Below are 15,267 nucleotides of genomic sequence, written 5' to 3'. Positions count from 1 at the left end.
GGAGAGGGGGGAGAGGGGGGAGTGAGAGAGAGAGAGAGGGAGAGGGGGGAGTGAGAGAGAGAGAGAGAGAGGGAGAGGGGGGAGAGGGGGGAGTGAGAGAGAGAGAGGGGGGAGAGGGAGAGGGGGGAGAGGGAGAGGGAGAGAGAGAGAGAGAGAGAGAGAGAGAGAGAGAGAGAGGGAGAGGGGGGAGGGAAAGAGAGAGAGAGGGAGAGGGGGGAGTGAGAGAGAGAGAGAGAGAGAGAGGGGGGAGAGGGAGAGGGGGGAGAGGGAGAGAGAGAGAGAGGGAGAGAGAGGGAGAGAGAGAGAGGGAGAGGGAGAGAGAGAGGGATGAATGGATGGATGGATGATACGAACTAAATAGGGTATTTCGTCAATATAGTTCCTTTTACCTGAATAGGGGAGCAGTCGTTATTGTTTTTGTTGTTATCTTGGCCACCCATACTCATCCATCCACACTGATACATGCACATGCACATTTCATCTACCCGATCGCTTCACTACACCCTTCCCATCATTCCCAACGGGTCCGTGTTGCCTATCTGGGCACACTGTTTCCAGCAATTACCCCCCGATTTCATTAATCACACTAAGAGGAATAAATAAACACATTATAATGATTTATGGTCAATTTTCGGAATATTCTCCCGTACTATCTCCCTGCGTAATATGCGCCACGTATAAGATGTGCACTTAAAAGCAATGTTGTGCCACAACTTTACCGATTCAGCCGTCACCCACCGGTTGACTTAATTCACAGGACGTGTAAAACCATTTAATTTCTCTGGCTCATGCCGAGGCTGAGGCTGGAGCACTTAACTGGTTGTATTATTAATAAGGGGGTCCGTTATGTGCGCTGGTCGGCGTTGCGGCGCCCCAATCAGGTGTAACCTCGGTGGGTGTCTGGAGCCACTATTGGCTGGTGGGAAGAGAGCTGTGCGCAAAACCAGCCCCGCTACCCTCACTCGCCTTACGGGAGCCGACCAGAGAGGATCATCCGCTTTTTCCAGCTTACAGAAGGCAGTGATTACACACACACACACACACACACACACACACACACACACACACACACACACTCACCCACACACACACACTCACCCACACACACACACACACACACACACACACACACACACACACACACACACACACAGAGCGAGAGAGAAAGTCCCGATTATCATCAGTATTTATATTTAGCAGTTCAAGTTTAGGCCAGTGTTTTTGTATGTGAATGGTGCTTTTTTCTTTTCTTTTTTTAATTCACTCGTGTTGGATTTGATATTTTTAGTTGTGGGACTTGGGGGTCCGACCGTCTCTGTGCAAAAAGGAATATTCTGCGTCTTGGCTCGATCTCCCTCTCCTGCGATGTTTGCGCTGACGCCAAAACTCACAGACCGGGGCAGAATGTATTAAAAAAGAAAGAGATAAGCGACTATAGACCAGATGGCTGTGCTTCTCACGACTGAAACGACATGGTTTTGACGATTGACGCGACGCAAAGGAGAGGAATTGCTGATTTGGGCAGCCTGGTTGCAGTTTCGTGCTGTGCCTTCCCACGGACAGAGGAGCTGATGGGAGATGCTTAATCATCATAGGAGAACGGAATAACAGTAATATCCAAGTGCACTTGTCTTGAGCGGGAGGGGAGATGATTTTGCTACTACTCCTGCTCTCCGTCCTGGATGGCGTGGTATCCCAGCTGCACTACTCCGTTCCCGAGGAACAAGACAAAAAGACCGTCATTGGGAATATCGCGGAAGATTTAGGATTGGACATCACCAAACTTTCCGCCCGGCGCTTCCAGACGGTGCCCAGCTCGCGGACGCCGTACCTGCAGGTGAACCTGGAGAACGGGGCGCTCGAAGTGAACGAGAAAATCGACCGGGAGGAGATATGCAAGCAGACCACACCGTGCCTTCTGCACCTGGAGGTGTTTTTGGAGAACCCGCTCGAGCTTTTTCGGGTGGAGATCGAGGTGACGGACGTGAACGACAATCCCCCCAGCTTCCCCGAGACAGACATCACCGTGGAGATCACGGAGAGCGCCGTCCCCGGTACCCGGTTTCCCGTGGAGAACGCGTTCGATCCGGACGTGGGCAGTAACGCGCTCAGCACCTATGCCATCACGAACAATAACTATTTCTACCTGGACGTGCAGACGCAGAGCGACGGGAACAAGTTCGCGGAGCTGGTGCTGGAGAAACAGTTGGACCGGGAACAGCAGGCGGTGCACCGCTACGTGCTGACGGCGGTAGACGGGGGGACACCGCAGCGGACCGGCACAGCCCTCCTGGTCGTTAAAGTGATGGATTCCAACGATAACGCGCCCGCGTTTGACCAGTCAGTGTACAGCGTGAACCTGCGGGAGAACTCCCCCGTGGGAACCCTGGTCATTCAGCTCAACGCCACGGATATAGACGAGGGGCAGAACGGGGAGATAGTGTACTCTTTCAGTAGCCACAACCCTGCCCGTATAAAGGACCTTTTTAACATCGACGCAAGGACCGGGAGGATAGAGGTAGCGGGGGAGGTGGACTACGAGGAGAGCGGTACGCACCAGCTGTACGTGCAGGCGAAAGACCTGGGACCCAACGCGGTGCCGGCGCACTGCAAAGTGCTGGTCAAGCTCGTGGACGTGAACGACAACACACCGGAGATCAGTTTCAGCACCGTGACCGAGTCGGTGAGCGAGCAGGACGCCCCGGGCACCGTGATCGCGCTGTTCAGCGTGACGGACCGGGACTCGGGAGACAACGGACAGGTGAGCTGCGAGATACTCGGAGAGGTGCCGTTCAAACTCAAATCGTCGTTTAAAAATTACTACACCATAGTCACGGACGGTCCGTTGGACAGAGAGAACACGGACTCGTACACGATCACCGTGGTGGCTAAAGACAAGGGGCTGCCCTCCCTGGCCACGAGCAAGTCCATCAAAGTGCACGTCTCCGACGAGAACGATAACGCGCCCCGGTTCACGCAGCCGGTTTACGACGTGTACGTGACGGAGAACAACGTACCGGGCGCTTTCATCCACGCGGTGAGCGCTTTGGACCCCGACGTGGGACAGAACGCCCTCATTACCTACTCCATATTGGAGTGCGACATACAGGGCATGTCCGTGGACACCTACGTGTCAATCAACCAGGACACGGGCTACTTATACGCGCTGCGCTCCTTCGACTACGAACAGCTGAAGGAGTTTAGCTTCATGGTCCAAGCCAAGGACACCGGCACCCCGGAGCTCTCCGCCAACTCTACCGTGAACGTGATCATCGTGGACCAGAACGACAACCCGCCGTCTGTCATCGCTCCGCTGGGTAAAAACGGGACCGCCAAAGAGCACTTGCCGCGCTCGGCGGAGCCCGGGTACCTGGTCACCCGTATCGTCGCCATGGACTCGGACGACGGGGAGAACGCGCGGCTCTCGTACAGCATCCTGCGGGGGAACGAGATGGGCATGTTCCGCATGGACTGGAGGACCGGAGAGCTGAGGACCGCTCGGCGGGTCTCCACTAAGCGCGACCCGCAGGGCTCCTACGACCTGTTGATCGAGGTGAGGGACCACGGGCAGCCTCCGCTCTCCTCCTCGGCCAGTGTGAGCATCCTCCTGGTGGACAGTGTGGTGGAAGGCCGGAACGGGGACCGTGGCGGCTCCGCCTCCAAGTCCAAGGAGACCTCCCTGGACCTGACCCTCATCCTCATCATCGCCCTGGGCTCCGTGTCGTTCATCTTCCTCCTGGCCATGATCGTGCTGGCCGTGCGGTGCCAGAAGGATAAGAAGCTGAACCTCTACACGTGCCTCCTCTCGGCCGACTGCTGCCTGTGCTGTTCCTCGTGCTGCAGCAGACAGGCGCGCGGCCGCAAGCAGAAGAAGCTGAGCAAGTCGGACATCATGCTGGTCCAGAGCACCAACGTCACGTCGGGGGGGGGTCCGGTGGGACAGGTGCCCGTGGAGGAGTCCGGGGTGGGGGGCGGCGTGGGGGGCGGGTTCGGATCCCATCACAACCACCAGAACCAGAACTCCTACTGCTACCAGGTGTGTCTGACGCCGGAGTCCGCCAAGACGGACCTGATGTTCCTCAAACCGTGTAGCCCCTCGAGAAGCACCGACACCGGCGAGCACACCAACCCGTGCGGGGGGGCCATTGTGACCGGATACAGCGACCAGCAGCCGGACATCATCTCCAACGGCAGCATCCTCTCCAACGAGGTAAATGTCTGGTTCACACTCTAATAATTAATAATTAATAATTTAATCATTTTAAATAATTTTGCCATTTTGCCACACTCTCTCTCTCTCTCTCTCCCCTCTCTCTCTCTCTCTCTCTCTCTCTCTCTCTCTCCTCTCTCTCTCTCTCTCTGTCTCTCTCTCTGTCTCTCTCTCTCCCTCTCTCTCTCTGTCTCTCTCTCTGTCTCTCTCTCTCCCTCTCTCTCTCTCTCTCTCTCTCTCTCTCTCTCTCTCTCTCCATTGTGCGCAGTCGTTTAGGGCTATGGCTTGGATCTTATGAAACAATCTGTAGTTATCTTTATGTTTCCATTTGATGTAGGCCTATGTCGAGATACACATGCATTTATTCCTGTCATAGAACTACCACCTTGGTGTTGTTTGGTGAGCTTGTCCTGGGTAATTGAAATGATCAAAGGCAGGTGAACGCAGGTTGTGTACGGGGCATACCTGTTGTGTACGAGGCTTAATGAATCACTTCCACCCTACACATGTGTCACCAAATGTCATCATTTGTCAAGTTCATGTCATATGCCATTGTAATGAGCTCATCGGGTTACATTCGATGGTTTAGCCGTCATTTGGAAACGGAGTTGTGTGTACATCGTGTGCGTCATTCTGCTCGGAAAGCCAGCAGAGCTTAGGTTGTAGACTGCGGTTGGAGAAGAGGCCAGTAGCCACAGTCAGTCAGTATTGCGCGTTAAGTATGCCGCTCACGGCACCACATAGCAGCACCGTGAACAAAGGTTGTTCAGTTGCAGCGGTGCTTGGCTCAATCATTTACGCATTCAACCGCCCCCTAACCCACTCCCCTTCTCAGTGGATACAGCGAGTCAATAATGCGTCACGCCACTCTCCCGCAATATCACTAAGGTAGTAACAGGTCTTCTCAACGGCTTAGAAACACTTAACATTTGTTTGTGCGTAAAACTGATGAGGTGAATGAAATGGAAGTAAGGCTATAGCCTATATGTGTGTGTGTGTGTGTGTGTGTGTGTGTGTGTGTGTGTGTGTGTGCGTGCGTGCGTGTGCGTGTGCGTGCGTTGACCCCCCCCCCCCCCCATTTGCATGATTGTGAATGTGATGAAATGTATTCCTTTCAGACAAAACACCAACGGGCAGAACTCGGCTATCTTGTTGACAGACCACGTCGTGTGAACAGGTAAGCAACACGGAACGCAGCACACACACACACACACACACACACACACACGTATCCAAACAGCGCAATTCCTATAGCATTCCTGGATGACCATGCCACACATCAGTCACATCTCTATAACATTCACAATGCTACACGGACCTACAGTATCATACCCAATATACAAGCCTAAGACTCAATATTCCACACAGGGCTATCAATCCCAGTGTGCCCATAACGTTCACTACACTCCGCAGAAGTTACATCATTCCCAATATATCCATAACGTTCATCTCCAATTTGATCTGAGTCCCATAACTGACAGCGGTGCGCCTATTAAGCCGTGATGCTGGATTTCATTACACGTCAAGTGTAACATCCAATTTAGACACTTGATGGCCACCGTGAAAGCATTAATACGGTGTCAATTTCTGACTGAGCTCTCTCTCTCTCTCTCCCTCTGTCTACCCCCTCCCTCCCTCTCCCTCCTACTATTTATTTATTCCCCTCACCCATCGCTTTCTCCCTTCCCCCTCATTACTTTCTCCTCATCCCTTTACCCCCACCCTCCCTCCCGCCTCTCCAGTTCCGCGTTCCAAGAAGCGGACATCGTGAGCTCTAAAGACAGCGGGCACGGGGACAGCGAGCAGGGCGACAGTGACCACGACGCCACCAACCGGGGTCACTCGGCCGGTGAGTCCCTCCGTAATTATCCCGTCTCAGCGCGCTGTGGGGGGAGGGATAAAGCCCTGAGTCTCGGTGCGGACCGGTGACTCTTAATTTCTCTAATTTGAGACCCAGGGGGGGGGGGGGGGGGGGGGACTTGGGTTTGCGGGCCGGCGTGACTATCAAGCAGGACTGAGGTGTTGATTACGTTTCACACCGGATGAAGGAGAGACAGATACAGAGCATTATATTTGCTGATTTCCTCTCTCTCTCCGCCTCCAACTGGCCCGTGGTGCTGAAGGGACAGCGACCTGCGGGCGGGCGTGGCGCATGCAACGATGGCATGTGTCGCAATTAGACGTGGGCACCTTTGATGAATGTTGCCGTCTGTTTGGTGTGTTGTTTGGTTTTGGGTTTTCCGACCTCTAGCATGGCAAAATGTGTTTGTGTTATTGTTATGATGGAATTGGCTGGGTACTGGCAACGCGACGCCAACTCACGTAGGAGGCAACATGTTCGTAGCAAGGACACACCCTGCAAGTTGGACAGCAAACGTACAGAATTGTCACTCGTAAAGAACGCGCATGCGTGCACACATTACTCGCCATATGCGGGTTAGTTCGTGGCAGCCAGCTACAAATATCTTTCCAGACCTTGTTGCTATATCAAATCAAACCGTAATGAGGGGATTGGATTGCAGTGGATTATATTCATCTTTGTTCATGGATTGCATTGTCGTTATCTTTTATTTTCTAACTTATATTAGATTTCTACCTGTTTATTGATCATCCTGGAGCCAGACAATACAGGATGCAGCATTGCCCTGATTTCATATTGAATTGCCCTTTCCTATGAAGGAATTGTAATACACACAGACACAGACATACAGACACACGCACGCACACACACTCTCACACAGACACACACACAGACACACGCGCACGCACACACACTCTCACACAGACGCACACACACTCACACACACACACACACACACACACACACACACACACACACACACCTCATTGGGCAAATGTCTAGACAAAGGGCTGCCAAATACCATATCAATACACTGCAGAATACAATTACTGTGTGCTAGGTTTGGACTGTAGGCTGTGTGTGGTAGCTGGTAGCTGAAGCTCTATTTTAGAAGAGAACAGCTTTACTACACCACAGGAGACACGCTGACACTCTTGTTACTTGGGAAGAGTGCCACTTGAGTTTCACAAGCCACACAGTTTCACAAGCCTTTGTCAATATTGGCAGGTGTGTGTGTGTGCATATTTTGTGTGTGTGCGTGTGTGTGTGTGTGTGTGTGGGGGGGGGGGTTGGTGGTGATGGTGTCTGTGTTGAATCTGAGTTTTTCACAGAGACACTGCTTTGAGAAGTGCAAATTACGTTATGTTTAAAGTGAGAGAGTGAGAAGATAGTAGGCAGCGCTTGGCATGGTTCCAGGTAGATGGGAATGCACATGCATCATGGTGTCTTCTAACATTGTTTTCGTGCATTTCTGGCTGTGTGTGTTTGAAGCTGTGTGTGTGTGTGTGTGTGTGTGTGTGTGTGTCTAACACTCTGTGTTTAAGTGTGTTTTCGTAATAAGTTATCCACCTGTGCTTTTAGATGGTCTGGATTTGTATTAAAAATGTGTGTGTGTGTGTGTGTGTGTGTGCGTGTGCGCGCACATGTGTGTGTGTGTGTGTGCGCGCACCGTAGCTTGTAGCGAGGCTCATCCTTCATTCTGTCTCCCGCACACGTTAGCGCGCTGGTAACACTCCACTGATCAGTAATTCATTTCAAGAACCTTTGCATAGCAATTATCAAATGAAGGTTAGCTCCAAGGCTCCTCCATACCCAGAGATGCAACACCTTTTGCCTACCTTGGAATTTCAAATCAAGGGAGGCCATTTTGAGTTGGAATACCATAAAAAAAAAGAGTCCTCTATCTTACCTTGCTGAAAAAACAACAACATTCTTTTCACTTTTTTTTCTAAAAACTTCCACATTTTGTGAGATTATTTTTGATTTCAAATACCAGCTTCTACTGTAAAACCAAACCCTGGTTGAAATACATTATGTTGAATTAAAAAAATGTGAGGTTTGCTAGATTTAGCTTAGAGTTTTCACATTGGGGACTGTTCAAATGGTTCTGTTATGCCAGTCAAACTAAATCACTCTGATTAAGCATTTGACATGCATACTGTAGGCTATCTGACCCAGATCTGCCTCTCCAACTATCACCTTGCCTTTTATTAAAAAAGGGACTCTATCTATTAATCATCAATTGACTACTGCCAACTGAACCTTTTTAACATTTTACTGATGACTTGATGCTAATGACGATCTTTAGAGCTCATTATTTGGGATTTCCTTGTAATCAAAGCCGACGGTCTGTAGCTCAAGTGCAAATCAAATGGCGATCGTTAAAAGAAAGAGAACAAGGTTAAACATTTACCAAAAAAAAGAGATTCCATTTTAAACCCGAAGACGGACCTATTTGAGTTAGAGCATTGTGGAGTGGTGTCTTTTTTTTGTTGAACAATCATTATCTTGACGTTTGTTTTGGGCCGAACAACAGGCATGACAAATGACACAATTAAACCACTACAGCGTTGCATTAGATTGCTGATTATAAATTAGTGACGGCCGGCAAGTTGAGTTAGCCACGTCTGGGCTGTCAATGTAATTTAACACCCTCCGTTTTAAACTCATGGCCATGCAAACTTGATTAATTGTCTCACAGATTTTATTTATAGAAAAGCGGGGTCAGCGAGCCACAAAAAACAACAAGAAAAGAGTGTAGGAGAAGGAGAGGGGACTAAAGTCATCTTATGTTTTGGTTTTTAGTCAACTCCAGGGATGTGCCTATAGAGTACGCATCGTTTGAAAAACGACAGATTGTGACTGAAATGAAAATATATTTCATAAAAGTATTTCATAAAAGTATGATACTTTTTAAACATGTTTCACCTGAAACCTGTAAAGCATATTCAGTTGTAGCTCAATGATGAAATAACTTGCACTTCCGTCTTTCCTAAAAATACAACACTTCCCCTTTAGGACCTCAGTCAGACCTCAGCCAGCTGGTGTGTCTATCTTGTGTTGGAAAGCACCAAACTCAGCTGTAAGGTAGTTGAGCTGCAGTATTATATCTATAGTTTTTAGTTTAGTTATTTTTGCCTTTTGCCTTTGATCCTTAACTTTGAACTCTCTCCCCTGGTCCGCTGTCGGCCTCCACATTTCAGCTGCTGTCAATAAGCCAAATGTGTGGCTTATACCTGGGGGAAATAATTAATAATTAATCATGTAATTTGGGGCCATGTGCAAGCGCCTACTTTGCCCATGCTAAGTACAATGCATAAAACCATATACATAATAATGTATCATTTTACCTTAAGTGGGGCATAAGTTAAACAGTTAGGCTATCAAGTTTGTATGGCCCATGTTTTAAAACCCATGCTCCCGCAACATTGACATCCTCTGTGACACTTCATGATAAGATCATACGTTTTAGGCTCAATCAATTGGTTGATCGGGGACTAATGATTTGCTAATGAAATCTTTCTAGATCATACTTTGAGATTTGTTCACTGGATACGAATTATGATCCAGCAAAAAGGACTGCCCCATGGAAAGATTTATCTTCACCATAACTCTCTTTAGTAAGGGCTTTGAGCTTAGTGAAGGGAATGGCAATGGAACAGAGTTATTTGAAGAGGAGTTTTCGAGACCCTTTGGGAGCTAAAAGGATTAGATATGTCAAGGCATTGAGGTGGCAAGCGGCCATTTTGGATCTTGTTCAAAGCAGTTGCACTAGCTAACATGGAGGGCTCAGGAGATCTTCCTGTCAACATCCGTCTGTCATCACTCCATGTGAAAGAACTATCGTCATCCATTTTGGCTCTGGGAGGTCTCTGCTTTACTCATCACAATCCCCCCTTGGCAAACCTGAGCGGAAACTGTTCACCGTACTGTCTTCCTGTACAAATATTGACATTTCCTGCCTGTACCCTCTCTGGGGCAGTAAGGGCCAAATCAGACTTGAATGGGTCCCAACAGGCCTCCTGAGGGAGAGAGATAGATACACATGGTAGTCTTGTATTGGATACATTGTTACCATCTGCAATTCCCTCCTCCCATCTCTTAGTTCATCTCAGACAATGTAATTACCAAAATCCTCCTGTTTTGGGATTCCAGAAATGAGCACAGATGCAATAGAAACACAGAAACAAGAGGGGGAAAAAATAAAAGCAGTGCTGATTGCTTATTAGCAACGCAATTGTTTATTTGCGTTGTCTGCAGTTGCTGTGTGTGTGTGTGTATGTGTTTGTGTTGAATTGAAAATGTAATGCTTAACGACAGTTAAGTGATATTAAGCAGGAGAATAGTAGATAGATTGTACTGTGTGTGTGTGTGTGTGTGTGTGTGTGTACCTGCCTGTGTATAACTCTTGTATCTTCGTGTGTCTGTGTGGATGTGTGCATGTGTTATTGTGTGTGTGTGTGTGTGTGTGTGTGTATCTGCTTGTGTATAACTGTTGTATTTTTGTGTGTCTGTGCGTATGTGTTATTGTGTGTGTGTGTGTGTGTGTGTGTGTGTGTGTGTGTGTGTGTGTGTGCGTGTGTAGCTTGATGAGGCCGTTCCATAGTATACCGCTGCTGGCAGGGGTTGTCATTGCAAGTCATTGTTTTGTTTTGTTTGTTTTCTGCTCTGGGGAGAAAGGTGCAGCGGATAATAAACAGCCTACAGTGAAGTGGGCAAAAGGAACACGCAGGCAGACATAATCACAGGCTAATTTGACATCACGTGACCAGGCTTTTCAGCACAGCACGTCCCTCTCTGCTGACTTATTCAAAGGCTTTCTCACCGTTGCATCTTCTGGTACCTATCTTCTAGGAAGTGGCTGCTGATATGTCAGCATATTCGAATGACCTTAGCCTCGGTACGGCCAATACCAAGTCATCCTGCAATACTTCATACTTACAGTAGCACCCCCCATTACCCCTCTGTACACTTCCTCTACTGTTAATAATTACACATCTATCCTTGTTTGATTGATTCTTTTTTTCATTGTTATTTTATTCACAGTAGATAAACTGTACAGGGGGTAGGAGTGGGGATGCAGAGGTCTTTAGGAGGGACAGTCAAGGTGTAGTCTGAAGAGATGGGTCTTCAGTCTACAGCGGAAGATCGGCGGTGACTGTCGACTAAACACTGCCAGAGGAATAACAGGCGTCCCTGACTGAACAGCTGCAACCCTGACTAGGGATAATAACTCTGCTTTGTCTCCAACGAGGTGTTTCACATTCTGTTTAATTTCTGTGGCTTGACAGCGAGCTAAATTGGAGGCTGTAGCCGTGGTTTTCTATAGGCAATTTTACCCTGCCATCATCTTCTTTTCAATGACTGTTGTGTCATCACTGATCTAACAAGATTCAAGAGTCTTTTTCCCCTTTTGAAAGGGCGGCCCCCTACATTGCATTCATCCAATCAGAGAGGTAGATTGTGAATTGCACAATTAAAAAACACACACTTTCAGCCTTTGGTAATTCCATTAGCGTTCATATCTGTAGCTATGGCCATTTTGCGGATAAAAGGGAATACGAGAGATGTGGCAACGGACATCCTTTTGATATTAAATCATTCTTATTTGTGTAGTACGTGTGTGTGTGTGTGTGTGTGTGTGTGTGTGTGTGTGCGCGCACCAGTGTTTCAGCACTGAGAGCAGGAGTGTGTAGAAGGAGCAGCATTATCCATAGGACGGATTTGTCTAAGGAGACCCTTTGATTTAGAGCTCCACTGCCAGGGGGGATTAGAGATTAGAGATTGGCCTCCTCTCCTCCGCCCGTGCCCCTCTCTCCTTCCACCGCTCCTCTCCTCCTTTGATCATGCCATTCCGACGCTCCGACATTGTCCCGGCATCAGAAAAACTGGGATAACTGCAAATCCAATCTACCGCTGATTAGAACAGCTGGAGGGCCTCATTATGTCTCTCTCTATCTTCCTCTGTTCCTTTCTCTCTCTCCTTTTTCTTCCCCTCTTTTCTGTCTAAGACTGAGTAATTGACTTAAGCGTACCTCTTTCATGCCGTCTGTGTGGGTTATTGGACATTGTCTCTGTCGCAAACTGGTCTTTGTCTCATCCCCAGTCGGGGTTTTCTGGCAAACGTTCAATGTCAATCTTCAAGGCTTGTCAGTTTGTGTTGAGGGGATTCAAAAAAGAATGAATAGCGTGTTCCCTGCACATTATGTGACCTTTTGTCTGGCATTTCTGAAGATAATTGTAGTTTTTGTCTAGATGTAATGTAGCTCAGTTTGCCTTGTTTTGGTGCCCGAAAATCAATTGCAAGGCAGTGGAAGTCGATTTAGGAGGGAAAAGAGTTGAATGTTTCAGAAATATCCTTGTTTCTGTAAATGAATGTGAAATCGGTGAAAACAAACAATCCACTTCATCAGCGTCGGCCTTGTCTATTTGATGAATTGCATTTGCAGTTTGTTTATCTGTTTTCTTCATCACAAAGCAATTTTATAACTTCTACGTTTTCTCTCTCTCCCTTGCCTCCGCCCTCTCACTCTTCCCTCCTCCTCTACCCCCTCTCTCCATCCATCTAACACTCTCTCACTAACCCCTTTCCCCCACTCCCTTCCCCTCCCCTCCCTGCCTTCATCCCTGATCTCCTCTTCCACTCTAATTTCTCCCACCCCTCCCCTTCCATACCTCTCTCCTCCCCCACAGGCAACGACCTCTTCTCCAACTGCACCGAGGAGTGCAAAGCCCTGGGCCACTCCGACCGCTGCTGGATGCCCGCTTTCGTGCCCGCCGACGGTCGCCAGGGTGCTGCCGACTACCGTAGCAACCTGCACGTGCCCGGCATGGACTCTGTCGTGCCCGACACTGAGGTACCTGCACTCGACAACCCCGCCCACGACAACCTCACCACCGCCGCCTCTGCCTCTGCCCCTGATAGGTCATTCTCTACGTTTGGCAAGGAGGGCTCACACCACCACCACCATCACCTCCAACACAGCCAGACACTCCAACATCCTCACCATCACCACCACCACAACAGCAGCAGTGGCAGCAGCAGCGGCACACTAGAGAGGAAAGAGTTTGAGTCCCTCAGGGGAACACTGCCGTACAAACCGACGTTTCTCTGTGAGTATGAGTACGAGAGCTCGCTGGAGCCGTACGACTTCAGCCTGGTCCAGTATCGCTACTAGCCGCTCCCATAGGACGAGGATTCTTTGTTTAGTTCTCATTAGTTTTTTCTTTGGTTGAAAAAAGAGACTTTTAATTTGAAATCACATTTTTGTTCTTTTGTGTTCTTTGGGACGTGCCATGGAATTGGATTGTTTATTTTTTCAAACTGTAACCCCCTTTCCAATCCCGAGAAAATGTCTCTAACGCCCTAAACTCCAACTATTTATTGTCTTGACCTGTTTCCCAAAACAATAATAAAATTCTCTTCTGGACTTAAAGCAGTGTTTGTGGCCACCTTTTTCTTTCCTTCCTTCTAAATTCCCCCTTTTACTTTTCCAGTTATTCTTCTAATTAACCATAATTTCGGTCGGCAGTAGAAGCAAAGGTTAGATAAGATGACTCAAATATCTAATATCACTTCATTAATTACAGTAAAACAACCTTCCTCATCCCAATAAACACATATTACTCCTAAACACACCTCTGCATAGGCGCCATTTCTCACTATTCTCACTATACCCTAACCCTAACCCTAACCCACAAGACAACACTTTACATTAATCACATGTCAGACAGGGAAGATTGTTTGTTCAATGTTTATCTCCGAGTCACATACTGTACTAATAAGCTCTGCCGTGTCGACCTCTGACGTGAATTAACGTTACCTCTTCTGTCTTTAATGCATGCTGGCTATGTGGGTTTCCCTCACGCAATAATGAAAGTGACGCTCTGCTTCATGTTTTAACTAATCTAGCCATGCAGCCATCCTGTTTTGTTTGTCCCTGTCTCTGTGTGCGCAGATAATGACTAGAACAGCTTATGTCCTTCTAAAGTCTTTAGCTGTCTAGTCTCTGTTTCATCTCTTTGTTTGTGGTCAGAGGTTGACTGTACTGACATGGATTTGTGGAAAAGATGGAAAGAAATGTCAGTGACACCTTACTTGAAGCAACCTCTTATAAGTGTTAGCCTATATACAGTCTGGTGTTGCGTTATAGGCAATCACAGAGCCTCTTAGCTGCAGACAGAGTATTATGAAGCTATGATGAAAGTATCTGAACAGAAAAGGGCTCTTGTGTCTTATTCCTTTATCATAGTGTTTCATAATACTCTAATATGCCTTCTATGGTGCTGTGCATGTTTATAAGGCTTTATGACACTTTATATAAAGGGTGCTTCAAATACAGCGTTACCTAGAGAATTTCTAGAGGAAAAAGCACGATTCGTTTTAACGAGTGTGTTTTTTCTCTGCTTGCAGCCCGTAAAAGGATTTGCTAGCTCGTTTCGTGTGGATCTACCCGAGACAGCGTGAATTTGCACAATTGATGACCCGACGGCTACGTCAGAAGAAGAAAAAAAATTACAAAACAAAAACCAACAAGAACAAGAACTTGTTTTCAAATTCATTATCGTGGGTGCCCAGCTCTAACGGAACCTGAAAGTCACTGTTGCCCAGGGAGACTTGAGGACAAAGTGCTGGCTAGAACTGTAGAACTCTAGGACCATATAAGGCCTTCCTCTTCTCAGCAGGCCTGAGACACGGGCCAAAATGAAACAGAAATGTCTACGGAAGGGAGGCCGGAGGAGGAAAACATGAAAGGATTACAAAAAAAGCCACAAAGATGAGACATTCAAGGCTAACGGACAAACAAAGTCATAAACACACGTTTTGTCGGTTAGGGGGGGGCGGGGGGGGCGGGAGAGGGGGGACCCGTCTGCTCCCTGTCAATCTGTTGTGTGCCTGTTTACACAAGAAAGAAAAAAAAGTTTCTGTACAAACTTCAACGGACACTCTGAGCCCTTTAGTTGTTTATACTGTCACCACTAAGCCAACTGTACAGGAACGAGGGAACGAACAGAACAAGAGAGAGAGAGAGAGAGAGAGAGAGAGAGAGAGAGAGAGAGAGAGAGAGAGAGAGAGAGAGAGAGAGAGAGAGAGAGAGAGAGAGAGAGAGAGAGAGAGAGAGAGAGAGAGAGAGAGAGAGAGAGAGAGAGAGAGAGAGAGAGAGAGAATGACCGTACAGGTATGACAAAACACCGG

General features: G+C 48.0%; 1 protein-coding gene across 3 annotated transcripts; it reads left to right on the top strand.

Moving 5' to 3' along the window:
• Positions 1-1,648: 1,648 nt before the first annotated feature.
• On the top strand, positions 1,649-14,554 carry LOC308159933 (protocadherin-10-like; the record flags this gene model as incomplete). 3 transcript variants are annotated; one of them, XM_080533761.1, is made up of 5 exons in its annotated part: positions 1,649-4,210; positions 5,329-5,387; positions 5,953-6,059; positions 12,765-13,184; positions 14,485-14,554. In XM_080533761.1, 5 exons carry the CDS (start codon positions 1,649-1,651, stop codon positions 14,502-14,504), a joined length of 3,168 nt encoding a protein of 1,055 aa, XP_080389887.1. The 3 variants fall into 3 exon arrangements, with proteins under 3 accessions (XP_080389887.1, XP_080389888.1, XP_080389886.1); XM_080533762.1 differs by having other exon boundaries at positions 12,765-12,928; positions 14,485-14,538; XM_080533760.1 differs by lacking the exon at positions 14,485-14,554 and having other exon boundaries at positions 12,765-13,249.
• Between the last annotated feature and the right edge of the window lie 713 nt (positions 14,555-15,267).

This window comes from Nansenia antarctica (assembly GCF_963989245.1).
Source record: "Nansenia antarctica genome assembly, chromosome: 6".
In the NCBI taxonomy this organism is placed as follows: Eukaryota; Metazoa; Chordata; class Actinopteri; order Argentiniformes; family Microstomatidae; genus Nansenia; species Nansenia antarctica.
This window is presented reverse-complemented; position numbering and strand designations above follow the sequence as displayed.